A 20,328-nucleotide genomic window follows, 5' to 3' on the forward strand; every position below is an offset into this window, starting at 1 on the left:
GCACTATGAACTAAAATGACTCAAATCTTCTGTCAGTTTGGTTTATAGTATCCAACCTCATTGTATAATTGAGAGTGTTTGTTATTTGTCTGCATATATTTAGAATTGGGACTAATATGAAGTTAAATAATAATAAAATTATATCTTTGAAAGAACGCTTTTATTTTTTTTTATTAATAAATTTTTTTTATTAATATAATAAAAAAAAAGAAAGAACGCTTTGATTTTAATAGGCATTATGCTGTTGTTTTTTTGCATTTATTAATGTAATTAATGTGAGAGTTCTTAAGAGCTCTACATGACACAAAAGTATAGAAATATATTGTATATAGAAATATAAAACAGATAATGTAAACTTTCCTTAATGAAATGCTTACTATTCTAATTCTTTTATGTTTTCAAGATCGACTCTTCGGTGTCATTTACTCATCATGAGGCATTTCCCCATGTTTTTAATACATACACATGTCTGCTTGTGGACCAGAACTTGGGTTTAAATCTCAAGGCAAGTGCCTTATGCATGCTTATTAGTGTAAATGAAGAATGTGTTGCATAGAGTGGCCATTTAGCTTTATTCAGATTAGCTAGAAACATTGAACTGCAGTGAGAATTATTACTATCGTTATTTAATGCTGCCTGACTCTCAACCACTCTGAGTTAAGTCTGAGGATGCTTCATGAAAATTGTGCCAGTATCACTATTTAAGGCTAAATATTCATATATTTACTGTGGATATCTGTATTGAGGACTTTTTTTGAGTAAATGAAACCCAACCCCATGTAATCTGTTGTTGGTAGATAAACTGAAGAGAATGTTGCAGGATCCTATCTGGGTCAGTCACTGGGACCAGAGGTTTTGTCTTCTGAGCTTTTTGACTTGTGTTGGAGCCCTTTTTCAGGGAACTTCTCTCTAGCCACACTGGCTAGAAGTTCCCTGGGCTCCAGCATGAGTCCAAAAACTCATAAGACAAAACCTCTGGTCCCGGTGACCGACCCAGATTGGATCCTGCAGCATTATCCTGAGACATGTATATTCCCCTTCACTTGGGAACAGAATGTTGTTAGCAGGGGAGAAAATGAGAACAACCTCTGACTGTTAAATAGAATTAACAGGGTTAAAGATTTCTACAAAAATATCCACAAGAGTCTGTCTTAACCATATGAGAGTAGTTTCAGCTCTCCTTTGTAATCTACATTTCTTAGCACTTAATTAAAAAACAAGAAACCAGTTTTGGAAGAAACAACAAACTCTACAGTTAACTAAAGCTAAAGTTGCCAAGACCATTTCAGGTTATGATTTGTTTGTATGGATAATGGTCAAATGTATAAGCCAACTAGACTTCACAAATTATTGTTTGTTACATCTGAGCAAAGATTATGGTGTAGCCTGTTGCTTTTATACTTTGTTTTCTCAATCTTAAATGTTTACAGTTTACATTGGTCCAAATGCTATTCAGAATGTTAATTAACCAGAGTTAAAATTAAAGCTTAAAACATTTTCAGATTTCAATGTGAAAATTGAAAAATCTTAATCTGACCAGAATTTACTGTTCTTATCTTGTTGTGCATCATTTTTTCTATCAAAGTTTCTCAAAAGGCAATAAGATTTTAGATTTAACCAGATCTACAGTGACACATTGTAAATTGTATATATTTCAGAGTCAGGCAATTATTATTCTGCCATTCTTCACTAAACTTGTTGGAGAAGGACTTTGTAGCCTTAAACATGCACTTGATCAACTTGTAGCATATAATTTCCCTTTGACATCAGATGAGTTTCCTAAGGGAACTTTAAAGTACAATAACTATGTGGATTGCGTAAAAAAAGTAAGTGAAAAAAATCTAGAATGACTTTTTGCACAGTTGATTTATTTCTATCATATTACTAATTTTAAGTCCTAATTGATATAAAGCAAACAAATCTATGAACTAAACTATAGGAACAAATAGACTATGCAATATTACGGTATTATAAAGAGAAATTATCTTATTTGTAATAAGATTTTGCTATTTAAAAACTTACCTAAATTTCATGTGTAATTGTTAAGTATTTTTATACTTTTAGAAATTATAATAATAATTGACATAACCTTAACATTCTGAATTCCTTAATTTGTAAAGGCATTTATGTTTGTATCTTAATTTTAAAGGCTATTGGCACCCGGAATTGTTCTAATGAGATGGCCATCCAAATCAATCAATGTTTTATTAAACATACCAGAAAAAAAATGAATTTATGTAGATAAGCCTAAGAATACATTTTAGTGTATGGAAACTCTTAACTGTACAATTATTCTTTTATATTTTAGCTTTTAGATGCACTAGAACTATCCCAGAATTCTACATTATTGGAGCTGATGACAGAAATTCTTTGTAGGGACCGTAAGCATATAATGGAGGAATTATTTGAGATTAACTTCAAAAGAATTGCCAAAAGGTAGTCAGTAACATATTCTTTAATCGCATTATATTAAGAGCATGATTAAAAAACAAGAGTTCAGTAGTATGTTAAAGGCTTAAAATGTGATCAATGACAACTGCTATGCTATGCTTACACATTGAAATTCATACATATTATTTGTGTATTTATATGTATTTCACTTTGTTTCCTATCAGAGATACTCATACTGGAGAAGACACAACACATATGATTTTTTAATAGCAGTAATATAGGTTGTGGTTGTGATAGTTAGCTGGAATTTATCTCAAATACATAGAAAAAGAGATTGGTTTGTAACCAAATCACAACTTTAGAAAGAATTCACTGAAACATTACGGATAACATAATTTACAAGTAGGAAAGTAGCTGAAGATTCTACTTAAATTTATTGTGGTGTTTAGGGGCAGCTGTGAAAGGCAAGTGCTGTTGTTGGATACCGTGCACCAGATGTTCCAGAGTGAAACCCTTCACTCAAATATAATCCGACAAGCCTATGTAGATCGATGTCTTCTCATTCTGTTGCTTCACTGCAGCTTAGATGCATTGAAAGAATTTCTAAGTAAGATTATCATAGAGGCTATGGATACATTGAAGTCCAGGTTTACGAAGGTAAAGATGAATTATTACTAAATAGTTATATTATTTTTTAAAAAAATAAAACACTTATTCATGTATGAATCTCCTTTGACATTTTGTTCTTTTAATGTATTTTTCCAGTCAACTGAAACTTCTTTTGAAACCCAGCTAATCAAGAAAATAAGCTATTACAAGATTCTAGAAGTTATGTACTCCCGTCTGTCCAAAGAAGATGTGCATTCTAAAGATTCCAGAATTAACCAAGCTTTTCAGCATTCTACCCATGTAGAGGGGAATGAACTTACAAAAACACTTATAAAGTGAGAATTGTTCATGTATGCTTTAAAACAATGTTGCCAATAATTAATTTGGTTATCACAGTCAGTAAAAAAATACTTTGAAATATTGCCTTAAAAGTGTCATGGTAGCTACATGGAGGAGCAGTAATACCCAATTAATAATGATAAACACTTAATAAACTTTTCCTATTTGTTTAGAAGAAAATTCGCAATTCTTTCTTGATCTTAAAGGTTTATCCTGAAAATCTTAAAGAAAAATTATGTTGCTTTCCTTCATAAGTTTTATTTTTGTTAGCAATTCAGTGAAAATATTTTACTGGTCTGAATCCTCTTCAGGCACACGAGATAAAGATTTCAAATAAAGTCCATCAAAATAGGGTTTTTTCAAAAGGCTCTAGGACAGGGGTGTCAAACTTGCGACATGCAGGCCAGTTGCATCACGTACCCCCCCCCGGTTTAGCGAAGGGGAAAAAAGTTCCAATATGTCACGTGACGTTGCTGTGACGACAACGAGTTTGACAACCCTGCTCTAGGATGACTTACAAACTGCTGCCCTCTGCAGTTTGGAGATTAATGAATGTACACTTTTACTTTTTTCCCCTGGCCTTGTCCTTTATATTGTATTATTTATGTTTTAAATAAATTTATTGTATTATTTATGGTATTATTTGTGCAGTGGTGAAATTCAAATTTTTTTACTACCAGTTCTGTGGGCGTGGTTTGGTGGGCATGGCAGGAGAAGGATACTGCAAAATCTCCATTTCTACCCCACTCCAGGGGAAGGATACTGCAAAATTTTCATTCCCACCCCACTCCAGGGGAAGGATACTGCAAATTCCCCATTCCCTCCCCACTACTGGGGGAAGGATATTGCAAAAGCTCCATTCCCACCCCACTCTGGGCCAGCTAGAGGTGGTATTTGCTGGTTCTCCGAACCACCCAAAATTTCTACTACCGGTTCTGTGAACCACTCAAACTTTCAGCTACCGGTTCTCCAGAACCTGTTAGAACCTGCTGGATTTCACCCCTGTATTTGTGTCTTTTAGCCTTACTTATATAAATAGGGTACACCGTAGACTGGGGGTTGGTTATAATTGGAATGGAATATTAACTAAATGAATAGATCTCAACTAAAGCCAGCTACAACTTTAGTTTGTATTTGCTGGAATGTATTTGTTCAGCAAATTAAATCTCAACTAATAGCCCTGATGTTGTTCAGATGTATTAGATGTTCTAGTGCACATATAGACGGGGTAGCAGATTTGGGAAGAGTACACACATTTTTAAAAAAAATGTCTTGGTATTTTTTTCTTTTTTTACTTCCTTTCAAGGTCCTGTTATGATGCCTTTACAGAAAACATGTTGGGTGAAACACAGTTGTTGGAAAACAGGAGACAGTTTCATTGTGCTGCATATAATTGTGCCATTGCAGTTGTCAGCTGTGTCTTCAATGAAAGTAAATTCTATCAAGGTTTTCTGTTCAGTGAAAAACCAGACAAAGTACGTAATAGTAAACAGATACTAGATGGAATTTTGGTGTAGAAAGGTGGTCAATAGCCTATACAGTGGAGTATTTTTTAGACCTTGCCTGTGGGTTTTGTTAATATTAATTTGTATTGGTTTTATGTATTTTATATAGTTTGAGTTCATTGATTTTATAGTTTTTAAATTACTGTAAGCCATCCAGAATTATGCAGTTCAGTTGGCAACTATATAAATAGAATGAATGAATGAACGAACAAACAAACAAACAAACAACAAGATTAAATTAATGGAATTTGAATGAATAAAATTTTAAAATATTTTTATAGTAAAAATCAACATCTTCCAAAATTGGTTAAATTGTGCTCTTATCAATAGGTAGAAGAATACAAAATGTAGCAAATGCTGCCTTAAATACCATTGATCATGGTACCTCTCTGCGCTGGTTTGGGAGATTTGGGAATGGGAGAGATGGTGTTGCAGTGGCTCTCCTTCTTTCACTGATATTGGTTCCAATCATTTTTGATAGTGACCCTTGTCCCCAGCTCTTACTCTTGGGGGAGGGGGGCTCATGGTTCAGTTCTATCCACTCCTGTTTAATGTCTAAATGAGACTTCTTGGTTAGGTCATCTCTTACATGAGGTTATATATCAGTGTCCTGATGTTGTACATATCAGCCCTTGCTTGTCCAAGTAATGCCCTCAAGGTTCTTTGTAGAAAGACTCTGAGGAAACTGGATGAGGAGAAAATGAATCCAACTCAATCCTATAAAGTATAAGCGGCCTTGGGTTTTGAGGCTTCCTGAATCCAGAGGTCTTATGAGTTAGTCTTGAGTGTTTGTCTTTGGTGTTTGAGTTGCCTTTGGCACAATATGCTGTGTTATCTTATATTTTTATGTTTATTTTTGAATGTAATATAGCTTTTTACAAAATTGTATATACCTGCCTAGGTTGCATATTGAGTAGTAACGATATGACTAAATTAAAAAATGTTTATAATAAAGTAAATCATGGTGATCACATTACAATTTGCTATTGTCCTACAGAATCTGCTTATTTTTGAAAATTTGTTAGATTTACAGCATCGTTATTCATTTCCCATAGAGATTGAGGTAAGAAATCTTATTCCCTATGAGTTCTGAAATTGTAATCATTTTTATCTAGCATGATACTAGAATGTGGTATAGATAATATAAGAAGTTAGTGTTCCCAGATAAGTTTATTGAGACTTTTTTTCCAATTATAAAATTTCTACAGTAAGCTTAAAGGGTCTAAACAGACGACAAGTATCAAAGTATACCTCCTTGAATTAGTATTCTTATATAACTCTCTCGTACTATGAATGGATTGTGTCCTTTGGCAAATGTTAGCCTAGTTCTTCCTGCTGGCTACTACTTGATATGTATTATGATGAATTCCAAGCTTAATTTTGGCATGGTGGAATTTAAACCTTATCTTATAACAGCAGTCCCCAACCTTTCCAGCTCTGTAGATCAGCGGAGAAGGGGAAAGAGCAGAGGTGGTATTCAGCAGGTTCTGACCAGTTCTGGAGAACCGGTAGCGGAAATTTTGAGTAGTTTGGAGAACCGGTAAATACCACCTCTGACTGGCCCCGCCCCCATCTATTCTCTGCCTCCCGAGTCCCAGCTGATCGGGAGGAAATGGGAATTTTGCAGTATCCCTCCCCTGCCACACCCGCCATGCCACGCCCACCATGCCCACAGAACCGGTAGTAAAAATTTTTGAATTCCACCACTGGGAAAGAGGGGATGGTTTTGTGCACATGCCTGTCTTGCAAATGGAGTTTCACGTATACACTCTCCTACTGCTTGCAAGGCCTGGTTCTCAATAGGCTGCAGCCCAGTACCGGGGTATGGAGCAGAAGTTGGGGCCCCTGGATTAAACAACATGAATATGTAGGCGAGTTCTTACAGTATTGATGCACAGCTTTAGACCCTATAATGATTATTTACTTCCCAAAAAACTTACCAAAGGATCATTTTTAATGTGACAAAAATTAAATAAAAAGTAGAGGGTAATCTCTCTTGTTAGGTAAGTGAAACCAAATTTTATCTAACCAGATTCTCTACTTTTTGGAGCATGATTATCCAGCATGCCACTCAAACGCCAGGTGCCTAGAAACAAACTGGGTAGTGCAATCATGCATTTATTAGTGTTTAAGATGCCACAGAATTCCTTGTTGTATTTTTCTTGGTTTATTTAGAAATTCTGTAAATATATCAAATATACTGAAAGCTTTTTATATTTTCTAGGTTCCTCTGGAAAAGAAAAAACGGTACATAACCATTAGGAAAGAAGCCAGACAAACAATGAGTGGGGATTCAGGTATTTGCTATGTCTACAAAAAAGATGAATTGATCACGGCTTAAGTTATTCTGTGTCAAGCATGAATATACGTGTACTAATATAAATATACTTTGAAAGCAGAAATAAACAAAACCAATCTAGAGAGCCAGTATAGTGTAATGGTTAAGGTGCTGGGTTGGGCATGGAGACACCCGTATTCTAGTCCTTGGTTTGAAGGCCAGACATTCCCTCTCAACCCAAATTGGCATCAGGTCTGCAAGAGGCCAGCTGAAAACCAGTTGCCTCATTACATCATACCGTGGCACCTTTGGTGTGTAACTATGGTGAGTGCAGTGAAAAATAAGTGGACTCTGCAACTGAGCAGGACAAATTCTAGGAATAATAATCTGGACCACGTCTCTTGCTGTTTTCAGTATTCACGTTCGCTAAAGATTTGTTTAATTAAATGCAATGTAATGTTGAAATCAGAAAATTCAGAAAAGGAATTTGAAAGAAGAAAATTTATTTAGCATTATTTATTGGAAACATACAAAGAGGTTTGTGTAACTGATTTTGTAATTTTTATTGGGAAGCTTCTTACTTATTTCAGCCGCACTATTTGCTTTCTAGCTGAACCAAACTATTTAGCGTCTGCATCATATATGGTAGATAGCAGTTTAAGTGAAGAAATGAGCCAATTTGATTTCTCAACTGGAATACAGAGTTTTTCATACAGCTCTGAAGGTCCTACCAGTTCCGGTTCTCACATCAGGAAAAAGGTGATTTAATTTATACACGTGTAAGTGTGTGCTTAACTATACTGCTTTTTAGCCCAAACAATTCCTTTAGCTGTTTGTAGAAAATTGTCAGATTTTCTAAAGGCTAAAAAACATACTTTATCGGAGTACTAATGAGGATGCAATAACTGCTCTCTAATAGCAACATAAGTTTCCCCATAAAATACTATCTCCTTTTGAGCAAGACTTAAATCTATAAGTAGTCAGGCACATTATCATTACAAATATTTATATGATTCCTTAAATCTAAATGACAGATTTCAACTGTGAGAAACAGGAATGTTCCAACATTAGTACCTCAGCAGCGGAATAAATAGGCATGGTTAACATTAGGTTGTCTAATTAAGCTTGATTATAATAATAACTGCCTTGAGTACATTGTGAGGAGAAAGACAGGGGTAAGAGATTTGGGCTGAATCAAAATTTTCCACTTCAGGCAAATTTGACAGTTTGTCATTTATTAGTCTTTATTGTTTTACTGGACATTGTACAAAAATACAGTGGAATGTTTTCAACACTCCAGTTACAAAGCTCCCTATATAAAAGCCTTTAGGTTTTTTTTTTCACTATATTGATCAAACTTCATAAAGCTAGGTTTAATTTCTTTTTCACATCAAATGATAGAGCCCATGGAATGTGCAGACCAGGGTTGGGTTCTACTTACCTTTATTACCGGTTCGCAACGGGATCACTCGCACGCTCTCACTTCACTTGCACGCACGCCTTGCTTCTACGAAGCTTCTACACATACGCAGATTGCCAATGATAACATCCAGGGTGGTAGGCGGAGCCTCCCGCCAGTTTTACTACCGGTTCTTGCGAACTAGTCCGAACCGGGGGCAACCCATCACTGGTGCAGACCATAGAAATTGAAATGAACATTCTAATTGGGATTTTCTCCCAAATCTAAAAGGAAATAATAAATTAGGTGTGTAATAAATAGCCAAGCAACTTTTGTTTTGTTAAACCATTGTTTCTTGGAGAGCTCCAGATAGAATCCAGTGAAATGTGGAGAGCCTTTTAGTTACATTATTGCAATAAATCCATCTTCCCCAAAGTTTCGTTGCATTGTTCTTATTGTTCTTTATGTTCATTTTGGGGTTTGGGAGACCTGATTGAAGTGAGAGATTAGCACATGCAATATTAATCATATACCAAGCTCATACTTCATTTAAATCAAGTTTCTTGCTAACATATTCTTTTAAAAAATAGGGCTACAAGGATATCATATGAACAACTTTGAGAAATACAAGCTTTGCCTGATAAACCATCTTGAAATAACAGGATATAATATATGCATTCTTTATGGGTAGTTTTGTTATAGCAAAAATCTGAACAAAAAGGAGAGATAAGGACAAAATTGAAATTAATTATTATTCTAAAAGGAGATTACGGCTACTGAGGTTCCAGATGATGTGATGGAGTTAGAAATGGATGAGCTCAATCAGCATGAGTGCATGGCTTCTATGACAATCCTACTCAAACATATGCATAGAAATAATATCACACCAGTAGTAGAAAAAGTAAGTATTCCATTTTAGCTTCTGGAGTTGGCTTTCAGTTAACCTAATTTGTAAGAAGTATGCTTTTATATATATAAATCTGTAATTTTTTTGGGTATTCAGGATACAAATTCACCAGAACTTCCTCCATGGATGAAGTTTTTGCACAGCAAACTGGGAAATTCTACTATACCTCTAAATATTCGTCTCTTTGTAGCAAAACTCATTGTGAACACAGAGGAAGTAAGTTCTTTTTTATGATAGAGAAAAGTATTGTATATAGCTGGTATACTTGCATTTCTTTGGGTTATTAAAGAAGCTAATATTGAGATTAGAATAATCTCCGAACTTTACAGGTAGTCCTTGCTTAATAACCACAATTGTGACCAGCAAGTCCATCATTATGTACCATGGTCACTAAGCAAGGCATCACATGACCGTGCCAGGCTTACAGTGTCTTTTCCACTTCCAGCGTCTAGGGGGTCACTGTGGTCATTCACCAGGATATCACATGACCTCAACTTCCGATTTCACTTTTACATTCTCCAATAATTCTACTTGGTAGAAGCTGGTTGTGAAGCTTGCAAATGCAACCACGTGGCCACGGACTGCTTCAACAGTTGTAAATATGTATCAATCGTAAAGCCAACAAATGGCGATTCTGTGATAGGGATGCTATGATGGCCGTGACATCCATGAGATGTGAGGATTGATCACAAAGCTGGGGTTTTTTTCCAACTGTCATAACTAAACAGTCTTTAAACAAGACAGTATATAAGGACTACTTGTAATAATCGTTCTGGTGGTTTTATTAAATAGAGGCAGTTTAACATTCTTTTTATGAACAAGATTTTCAAGTGTTACCAAAAGTGACAAAAGCTTCTTGTTCAAACTAAATATAGGGATGACGATATCAAATAAAGTCTGTCTTTGATCTTGTGAGGGTGGGTTTTTGTTTTTTTTGCACCTTGTTGAAATACATTAATTTTCTAAGCAAGTATAGATTCCTAACTGATTTCTTAAGTAATTAGTACAGCTAGTATCTCCTTTGTGAGGTGGATTCATGAATGATTCATAATGGCAAACTATGTTCATATAATATTGTTATTACCATGTATACATTTTGACTGGAAACAGACAAGGGTGCAAAATAACTTTAATATCATTCAGTCTCTGTGTTGTTGCTCAAAAATAAGTCCTCCCAACACAGTAAAAGCTGCTCCTGATTCACAAGCTATATCAAGTCTCTGGAGTAAGAGATGATAATTCCTTGACGAAATAGTATCTCTTCTAGACAGAAAGCCACTCCCCATACAATTTGGTTGGTAGCTTTATGAGCAGTGTTAGAATTTACAGTTTGGTTAGCTGTTCACGAAATAAAGAGTACAAGGACATTCATATGATCTTAATGGGCGTCCTGGTAGACTGCAGTGTTATCTCCCCTGTGATGATTAATTTTTCCCTCTTCCTCTACCCAGTTATTTGAACTCATAAAAGGTTGTGCTAGATGACAATAGTTTAAGGATGGTAGTTTTAAAAGCAATAAAACTTGATGATTCAGGAGACATTCTGTAATCACCCAGAATTTTGTATTTTATATTTTGTACTGTTGTGGATGGCAGTTGACTGATATGTGCTAATAGAGGGGTTTGATTGAGGTAGTTCTTATATTAATTATGAATATAAATCGGAGGTTGAAATACTAATGTGTTATGTAATTTATCTGCTTAGATATTTTTGTGTAAGGCATGAAATGTTTTTGCATTGTTGAGTATTTGCATGGGTAACCTTTTCAATAATAATTTGGTTAGATGTAAATAACAAAGCTAACGTGCAACAAATCTTGGATTTTTCTTCTCCAGGTTTTCCAACCCTATGCAAAATGGTGGCTGGGTCCTTTACTGCAGCTGGTCGTTTCTGAAGATAATGGAGGAAAAGGGATACATTACATGGTGGTGGAGATAGTGGTCACACTGCTTTCATGGACTAATGTGGCAACTCCTAAAGTAAGAAATGTATTTGGTTATAATAAGGCCGCCATATATACATATGGCCAGACCGGACCTGCCCTCTCCTCTCCTCTCCTCTCCTCTCCTCTCCTCTCCTCTCCTCTCCTCTCCTCTCCTCTCTTCTCCCCCTGCCCCTCCCTCTCCCCCTCCTCTCCACTCCTTTCCACTCCTCCCTTCCCTTCCCTCCACTAAGCCTCTTTAGTACATATATTCTTAATAGGACAGCGGCTAAGAGAATTTTGTATTGCTGAAAAATAAGACTTTTCTTTCTTTTCTGAATATTTGTTAGTCCTAAACAGGGAGAATTTGGCAAGCCTGAATATAATGTGTTTACATTAAGGTACCATATATTTTGTCACTTAATGAGCAAAGATGAATATTTGCAATATGCTTTTTCTAATTCTTTCATATCAGGGCAACATAAAGGATGAAGTCTTGGCAAATAGGTTGTTGGAGTTCCTGATGAAAAATGTGTTTCATCAGAAAAGAGCAGTATTTAGACATAACCTGGAAATAATCAAGACGGTAATAGAGTGCTGGAGGGATTGTCTGAGCATACCTTACGGGTAAATTATGGCAATAAAATGTGGTTGTATATGCAATTTTCCAAGAGCTATAGCAAAAATGAGAAGGGGTGACTTTCTACATAATACTGAAATAAACAGCAGTGCCACTAGGCATTGGCTATACTAAGAAAAGGAAGGAAAGAAGGAAGGAAAGAAGGAGATTATAATGAGAGTGAGGGAGGGTGTGAGGGAAGTCCTGCCTTAGGACTTGGCCACCACAGGTGGCCCCAACATGAGTGACGTTGAGCTGGCCACACCCACTCTGGCCACGCTTACCCCAGCCCCCCCCTTCCAGGTTAAACACAACCCTGATGTGGCCCTCAATGAAATTTGACACCCCTGGCCTAGACCAAGTCTTAAACTTCATCTATGGGATACTGGTTTTTTTAATAGATGCCTCTATTAGACTAAATCAGAAAGTGTTTTAATAAGGATTATGTTTTTGCATCACTAATTTGTTTGTGGTGCCTAAACTCGATAAGTAATTAAATAACCTATTGTTCATGATTGATGGCTTATTATATTATAGTAATTTGTCCAGTTTGCTAACAATCTCTATTTAGGTAAAGTTTATGACTTAGTGTGATGAGTGATTCCACTTATTAAGTGACCAACATTTTGCGGTCTGTTCTTTCTCAGTACAAAACACCAACCTGGTACCAATGGTTACTAGTTATTTTCAGTACCTTCATCTCTGTCTTTGCTTGCTGCAGGATAATATTTCAACAATTTTCTGGTGAAAATCATAATACAAAAGACAATTCAGTAGGAATTCAATTATTGGGAATTGTTCTTGCTAATAATTTACCTCCATATGATCCAAAGTGTGAAATAGATAGTATAAGGTAAGTATAAGGTAAGAATTAAACTTTCTGATATTCCTGTTGAGGTACATTGAGCATAAAGCAAAAGCAAAGAAAGTTATGAAAATAGGAGGTGATCTCCAAGTGCATAGATTGGAAAACAAATGATGAAATTGAGATATATTATATCAGTTATTAGCGGACATTTTCCTAAAGAATTTGATTGATTTTTTATTATATTTCATATGTATAGATGTGTTTCAGAAAATGAGGACCCAGATTATTGGGGGAAATATGCTGATTCTGTAAACCACTTAGAGGGCTGTAAAGCACTATGAAGTGGTATATAAGTCTAAGTGCTATTGCTATTACTATTACGCTTGGATGTGTTTGAAACATTGGAAAGAGGTAGATGGAGAATTGATAACAGAATTGGGAGATGTAAAAGACAGATATATAGCTCTGGAGCTCCTCAGACTTTACCTGAACATTTCAAGATATTATGAAAGTAGTTTACTTTATGTCAGGGGAATAAATATGCATTTGTGAAATATTGTGAAATAAATAATATTTCTCATTTATATTAGTTATTTCCGAGCTTTGTCTAATAACATAGCTCTGGAAAAATACAAGGAAGTACATGCTGCCGCCGCTGAAGTACTGGGACTCATTCTTCAGTACATTGCTGAGAAAGAAAATGTGAGGATAACATGCTTTTTATGTTTTATTGTGCTATAATTAAAGAGTTAGCTTTTTAAATCAATTTAGTTTTTAATCTAGTACCTAAAATATTTTGATTTTAATATCATGTTTCCCTGAAAATACAACCTATTCAGAAAGTAAGTCCTAGCTTGATTTTTTACATATGCACCCAATATAAGCCCTACTCCCAATATAAGCCCTAAGACCCCACCCACTCCAGAGTGCACGGGTAAAAATTAAGCTAGGGTGGGGATTAGGGTGTGTGTGTAGCTGCCTAACTATATATTAGGATAGTTGCAGCCAGGCCTCGCACCCTCAGGATCGATCCGGAGCTCTCTTATCGGCTACAGAGGCCTTCAGGAAAGACTTGCTGGCTGCAGAAGAAATGGGCCGAGGTGTGTGAGGCCTGGCTGCAACTATCCAAAGCCGAAGAAGTTCCTGAAGGCCTCTGACAGTGAAAAGGAAGCCAGGGGCAACACATGCAAGTGAGGTGAGTCAGTGGATGATATTCCCCTACCCCGAAAATAAGACCCGGTGCCTTTTTTGGTGGCAAAAAAAATATAAGACACAGTCTTGTTTTCGGGGAAGCACAGTACTAGTACCTAAAATACTTTGATTAGTCTACAGGTAGTCCTCAACTTATAACCACAATTGAGCCCAAAATTTCTGTTATAAGTTAGACAGTTGTCAAGTGAGTTTTGCCCAATTTTACAATCTTTTATTATTAGGTAAATCACTGCAATTATTAGTAACATGGTTGTAAAGTGAATCTGGCTTCCCCATAGACTTTGCTTGTCAGAAGGTCGCAAAAGGTGATCACATGATCCCTCATAAATATGAGTGTTGCCAAACATCTGAATTTTGATCACGTGATCATAAGAATGCTGCAACAGATGTAAGTGTGAAAAAGTTTTTCTGTGTGAAAAACACTGAATGGTCACTAAGCAAGTTGTTGTAAATCAAGGACTACCTGTATTGAAAATAGCATTGAAAGGCACTGTAGAACAGTGATATTACAAAATATTAGATTTACTTTTCTGGATCTCCTGAAAGATTCTTCTAGTCTAGGATTCATTCTTTGGTATAGGCCAGCTATTTAACTCTTAAGAAGCTGTATAAGAAATAGTTTATGATAAAAGTATCATTCATTTGTCTCTGAATGAGGATTTATGGGCAATGAAAAAGAAAGATAGTTTTTATGAAATGTTCCTAAAAGAAGAACTGAGGAGGTAAATTTCAATTAGCAGCAGTAGTTTTAATTATTGCCAGAATATTTGGCCAACATGTTAAGTTTTTAACATTCACTTTTCAATTTTTCAGACATTTGAAGGTCCAATTTATGACATGGTCATAAAACAATTAAAGCTGTATCAGAATACCAGAGATGACAAATTTATTGTGTGCCTGAATAAAATCACAAAGAACTTCCCTCCTTTTGCTGATAGGTATATTAGAATTATGAGTGGTATTGTACTGTTGGGATTATGAGTTTAATACCTTGGTCTAACTTCCTGTACTTTTTGTCTTTGGTCATGGGAAGATTTATGAATTTTGTCTTCTTTCTGCTACCAAAACTTCATGGAGTAATGAAAACTCATTGCTTGGAAGTAATCATGTGCCGTGCTCAAGAAACAGCTGATTTGTACTTAGAGTTGAAGAGTATAGAATTCACCCAAGTCATGTGCCACAGGTGAGGGATGGCATGATTTGTAATTATTTCTTGGTAGAATAGTCCATATTAAAATGTCTTTGAACAAACTCCATATTTAAGAAAGTGGGAGTTGATCAAGGCTTTTTTTTTTGTCATTTTGCCTGATAACAGATGTTGGAATTATGTTTCTTGTCAGTTTCATTAGGCCATTTAATGCAATCCCCCATGATTAGTAATGAAGGCAATAAAGGTGTTTTATTCATTTTCCCCTTAGAGACGATGAAAGGCAAACAATATGCTTAAATATTGTGTACAAGATGTTACCTAAGCTGAAACCAGCTGAAGTATTAGAGCTACTTCCTTCAATAACAGGATTCATTTCTCATCCTTCACCATTATGTCGGGCCCGAATGTATGATGTGCTCATGTGGATCTACGATAACTACAGGTAAAGATTCAAGCATTGATAGTATTATAAATAAACAATCTGAAGCTATTTTAAGTTTTCCGGGATTCTAGATCTCGCTCTGTGGTCTGCAATTTAATTTAATTTAATTTAATTTAATTTAATTTAATTATATGTGCTATTAGGCTGTAAAATAGGTCTTGATTAGAATTCTTTTCTTTTAAAAAAAGAAACATTCTAGAGTTGATCAGACTGTTTTTTCTTTATTTTTATTTTTTCCTACCCAAGACAATTGTCTCTTTCCTCCTCCCATTTTCATCTATCTGTCTTACAGTTTGGAAAGCCACAGAGCAAAATGCCTCAATACCTCATTTCTACCACAAATTCTTCACAGAATTTCTATTAAACTCCTTTTGCCCAAATCAGCAGAAAAGGGAACTGCTGGAAACTGCACTGGGAAGGCCTGGGTCATACTTCTTTTGCAGATCGTTCGCTTCTGCCATAATGCAGATTTGCAGCTAAAGGGGAGGGGGGAGCTGGAAAATGCAGTTGAATATTTCAGATGTACTGTGCATTAAACAGTTGCCTCTTTCATTTGTCTTTTTCGACTTCTAGGGAAACTTCAGAATTCACATTCATTAACTTTTGATTTTATATTTGAATGCTACATAATGGGTCTACGTACATTCAGGCTTTGACATTTAACATTGTAAGGATGTGCAAATAATCATCACAAACACACTTGTGTAATAGCCATGTGAATGTTTCTTTAGGAAGAAAACATCCTGGAGACTATGAATAAATTCGTGCATATGCTCACTATAGCAAAACTGCCATTAGCTGAATTTCTGTGATCTTCTACTTCCATGGAAGAAGGAGAGTGGTTTAAGTAGAAAAACTTCTCACAAAATCTACAAAACCAGAGAAATGGTAGAAGTATCAGCAGAGTTAGGCAGCTGAGAATTGAACAGAAAGGCCACTCAACAAATACTGGTAGAAACAGGCAGGGTATTTAATTGCAAAAAATAGACAAGAACAATAGCTGGAGGAGATAAACAAGAGAAGAAGTAAAGAATTTGGAGTACAGCTGAAAAAACTGGAGTACAGAGATGATGAAATACCTCATCTCTGTTTATTAGAGATTATGTTGTGGAGTGAAGGAATGTGAGACAAAGGCATTAAAGAGGCTAAGGATTTAAAACCAGATTAGGAACAAGATGAAGGGGCATATGAAAATTTCATGTTCATCTTCAGAATTTATTTTAATGTGGAAGTCTTTGGAACAGCTTCAGATACTCTTTTGTGATTTAGGCAAAGCACATACAACTGAATAAAAGGCATTTCCTTTTCTTTGTTTAGCTTTAGTTTATAAACCCCTCTTTTGAATCCTAAACCAACAGAGATAGCTGAAGCTTATTATTTAATAACTATATCTAAATATAAAGTAAACCCCTAAAGTGCTTTTTCCTGTTTCTTAATTATTTATTATTATTCCAATAAGTGGTCTCATGTAATATATTTCATCTGGTGAAAACCATCATCAGTATTCTGGTATGAGTGACTGAAGTTCAGTGGAGCATGCATTTTCTTTTATTAGTGATTCAGAAAGTCAAGCAGATGAGAAATCTTCACAAGTGCTGAAACTGACAAAAGAATGTTTACTTCAAGGACTGATTGATGAAAATTCTGGACTACAGTAAGTAATGTAAATTTTATTCTGAAATCAGAATTCTCTTTTTAAAACTTGAATTGTATCTATTGCAAAATTGTGCATGTTTATACATACATTTACAGAATAAACTTTTTATAATAAATTTAATTTTAAAATTGAATTGAAATATATATCTTGTTTATTAAAATGATATAGAATTGCAATCTAAATGTTTTAATAAATTCTGAACCTTTTTTAAAAATAAAGATTTGATTTAAGCAAAATTTTGTTTTTAATTTGGGAACGATATAGAGGTAATCTTCATCTACCATTCATAAGGACATAAGGATATGTCATGCACTTTGTTCATATATTTATACAACTATGGATTATTTGAAGTTGACATTTGCATATTTATTTTCTTTTACAGATTAATTGTTAGGAATTTTTGGAGTGATGAAACTAGGTTACCAACCAGTACTCTTGATCGCATGCTGTCTTTACTAAGGGGTTTATACTCTGACAAAATTGAAACTCAGTATTTGAGTTTAGCTACAAATTTTCTCCTTGAAATGACGAGCAAAAGTCCAGATTACTCTAGAAAAATGTTTGAATATCCACTTTCAGAATGTAAATTTCAGGTGAATGTATATTATTTTGCAATGTTATAAGAGATTATTGGAATACTTTTTAAAAACTAAAATTCTTTAGATCAGAAGTAGATCATTTTTTAAAAAAAATTCATAATAATGTAATTTTTATGTTAATTCTTTGTTTTAATAGAGGCAAATATTAATTTTGATAATTATATTAAAAACATGCAACTGCATTTGTTTTTACTTTGATACATATTGATATTAAAATTATCATTTACTGGTATATAAACTTCATAAATAAAAATGGAAGAGAGGAATATGGTGAATTATGCTACTGATTATTCCATATAAATGTTATGCATCTCTAAAAAAAGCATGAATCTTCCTTAATTTCCTTATTATGAAATATTTACAAAGGTTGCATATATTAATATGCTGCCTACAATTTGTTGTGATTATTTTTTATGGGGAAAACAGGGATAATGTTTTCCTATTTTTACAAATATGTGAACCAGTAATTTGAGAATAAATGGGCAAAAAATACTTTGTTTTGACTATTTAACTATAATATAGATGTTATATACTATATACCAGGGGTGGGCACAGGTTGTAAAAGGCCCCTTTTACAACCTGTGGACTTCAACTCCCAGAATTCCTGAGACAGCCAAGCAAAGCTGGCTCAGGAATTCTGGGAGTTGAAGTCCACAGGTCATAAAGGGGCCATATTTGCCCACCCCTGCTATATGCAGTATATATAGTTTTATATATACTGTATATTCTACCTATAATGTTTATAAAATACTTCTAATTTATAACTAACAATAGCCAGGCATCAGGCTAGAAACTACAAGACTGTGAGTTCTCGTGCTACCTTAGGCATGAAAGCCAGCTGGGTGTCTTTGGGCCAGTCACTGTCTCTCTCTCAACTAAATTAATCTTTCAGGGTTGTTATTATCGGCAAATAGGAGAAGGGAAGGAATGTTAGTCATGTTAGTTGCCTTGAGTTACTTATCAAAGTAATAAAGGTGGGAAATAAATAAATAAAAATAGACGCTATCATTTTTGAAAACTGAAAATCTTAAAATCATCTTAAGGAATGAATCTCTTTTAAGTAAAAGTCAAATGGGGTAGTTTCAAGCTAATAGATGCATGATTTGATTAAAACTGCAAACTTGTTATCTATTTTTTCCCCAGATACTGATCTTTGATATATTTAAAAATAAACAGCAAATAAACAATATAATAATTAGGAAAATAATATAGCCTAAGCATGTGGACATTTTAGTAGTCTCTCTGATTTTAATAGGATTCTGCAGGATATATTTGCATAGGATTATAATGTTTGTGTTGACATTAGAGTGATGATATCAAGATGGCTTCAAGTATTTCATATATTTGTTCTCCAGGATTTTGTAATTGATTCCAATTGGCGGTATCGAAGCACTATTCTTACCCCGATGTTTGTGGAGACTCAGGCTTCCCAAAGTGCCATTACACAGGAAGGATATTTGGGTGGCCAGCTAAGAGCTACTCAACAACAATTTGAATTTACGCCCACCCAGAATATCAGTAATTATCTTACTCCTTTATTGTAAAGCATTAGCATATCATAATGAAATTGTTGAACCATAAAGGACATATGATTATGTTTTGCCACTTTAAAGAATCATTCCATGCAGAATAATGTTTTTAATATGTTTCTGAATATATATATATTTTTCATATACGTCTTTGCATTTCATATATTACTCTTGCATTTCAGTTTTTCTATCAAAAACTGATACTCTGTTGTCATTCTTTAGTATGCAATAGATCAATGTAAAGGAAAAGTATTTGCTGGAAAGAGGCAACTTGCTTTTTCATACTTTAAACTGTGTTCTTATACTCTTTTTATAGGTGGAAGAAGCTCTTTCAACTGGCTAGTAGGAAATAGTGTTGACACCTTTGCAGACTCTACGGTTCCTTCCTCTTCTGCATCAGTTTCCATGTTGCTCATCAACAAGCATACAGACAGATCTTACAAAACTGCATTCAAACCATTAAGTCCTGATTTTGGGAAAAAACGACTGGGTTTGCCAGGAGATGAAGTAGACAGTAAAACTAAAGGTATTTGTTGCTGTTACTCTAGTTCTTTTTGCTCTTTCAATATGGTTCTCAAATCAGGTCACCCCCCTATTGCAAAACCAGAATTTATTTGGATAGTAGTAGCATAATTTGTTTTAAGTTTATACTGGGAATAAACATCTTCTAGGCCACCATCATTAGCATCCTTCAGTCTCAAGAGACTATGGTATCGTGCTCTGGAAAGAGGTCCTAAAACAGCATCTAGTGTGACTAAAAAGGCCAATTCGAGAGTGGCAATCCCTTCCACACTGAGGGCAGATACATTCTGTCCCCTGTCCAGCCCCCAGATTTCGCTGGTTCCGGGACTGCCTCTTTGCCTCAGCCTGCCGAACAAGTGTCTCTTCAAATTGGAGAAGGCCATGCTGCGTCTTTAGCCTCCAAGTTGAACGATCGAAGGTCAAGGTTTCCCAATTGTTAAT

General features: G+C 35.0%; 1 protein-coding gene across 1 annotated transcript in view; it reads left to right on the top strand.

The window, feature by feature from the left end:
* PRKDC (protein kinase, DNA-activated, catalytic subunit) overlaps window positions 1-20,328 on the top strand; it is a 93,937-nt gene that overhangs the window by 42,358 nt on the left and 31,251 nt on the right. Inside the window, exons 39-60 of the mRNA XM_070940987.1 lie at window positions 404-505; window positions 1,659-1,826; window positions 2,309-2,436; window positions 2,841-3,048; window positions 3,157-3,335; window positions 4,646-4,814; window positions 5,842-5,907; window positions 7,069-7,141; window positions 7,733-7,881; window positions 9,285-9,422; window positions 9,525-9,644; window positions 11,264-11,407; window positions 11,825-11,976; window positions 12,690-12,821; window positions 13,367-13,478; window positions 14,802-14,926; window positions 15,022-15,171; window positions 15,407-15,580; window positions 17,136-17,234; window positions 17,620-17,830; window positions 19,192-19,354; window positions 19,682-19,891. Coding sequence (XP_070797088.1) covers window positions 404-505; window positions 1,659-1,826; window positions 2,309-2,436; window positions 2,841-3,048; window positions 3,157-3,335; window positions 4,646-4,814; window positions 5,842-5,907; window positions 7,069-7,141; window positions 7,733-7,881; window positions 9,285-9,422; window positions 9,525-9,644; window positions 11,264-11,407; window positions 11,825-11,976; window positions 12,690-12,821; window positions 13,367-13,478; window positions 14,802-14,926; window positions 15,022-15,171; window positions 15,407-15,580; window positions 17,136-17,234; window positions 17,620-17,830; window positions 19,192-19,354; window positions 19,682-19,891 — 3,172 coding nt within the window. The remainder of the gene's footprint in view (window positions 1-403; window positions 506-1,658; window positions 1,827-2,308; window positions 2,437-2,840; window positions 3,049-3,156; window positions 3,336-4,645; window positions 4,815-5,841; window positions 5,908-7,068; window positions 7,142-7,732; window positions 7,882-9,284; window positions 9,423-9,524; window positions 9,645-11,263; window positions 11,408-11,824; window positions 11,977-12,689; window positions 12,822-13,366; window positions 13,479-14,801; window positions 14,927-15,021; window positions 15,172-15,406; window positions 15,581-17,135; window positions 17,235-17,619; window positions 17,831-19,191; window positions 19,355-19,681; window positions 19,892-20,328) is intronic.

Source organism: Pituophis catenifer, unplaced genomic scaffold (genome assembly GCF_029215685.1).
Source record: "Pituophis catenifer annectens isolate HBS135680 unplaced genomic scaffold, rPitCat1.0.hap2 SCAF_3, whole genome shotgun sequence".
Taxonomy (NCBI): domain Eukaryota; kingdom Metazoa; phylum Chordata; class Lepidosauria; order Squamata; family Colubridae; genus Pituophis; species Pituophis catenifer.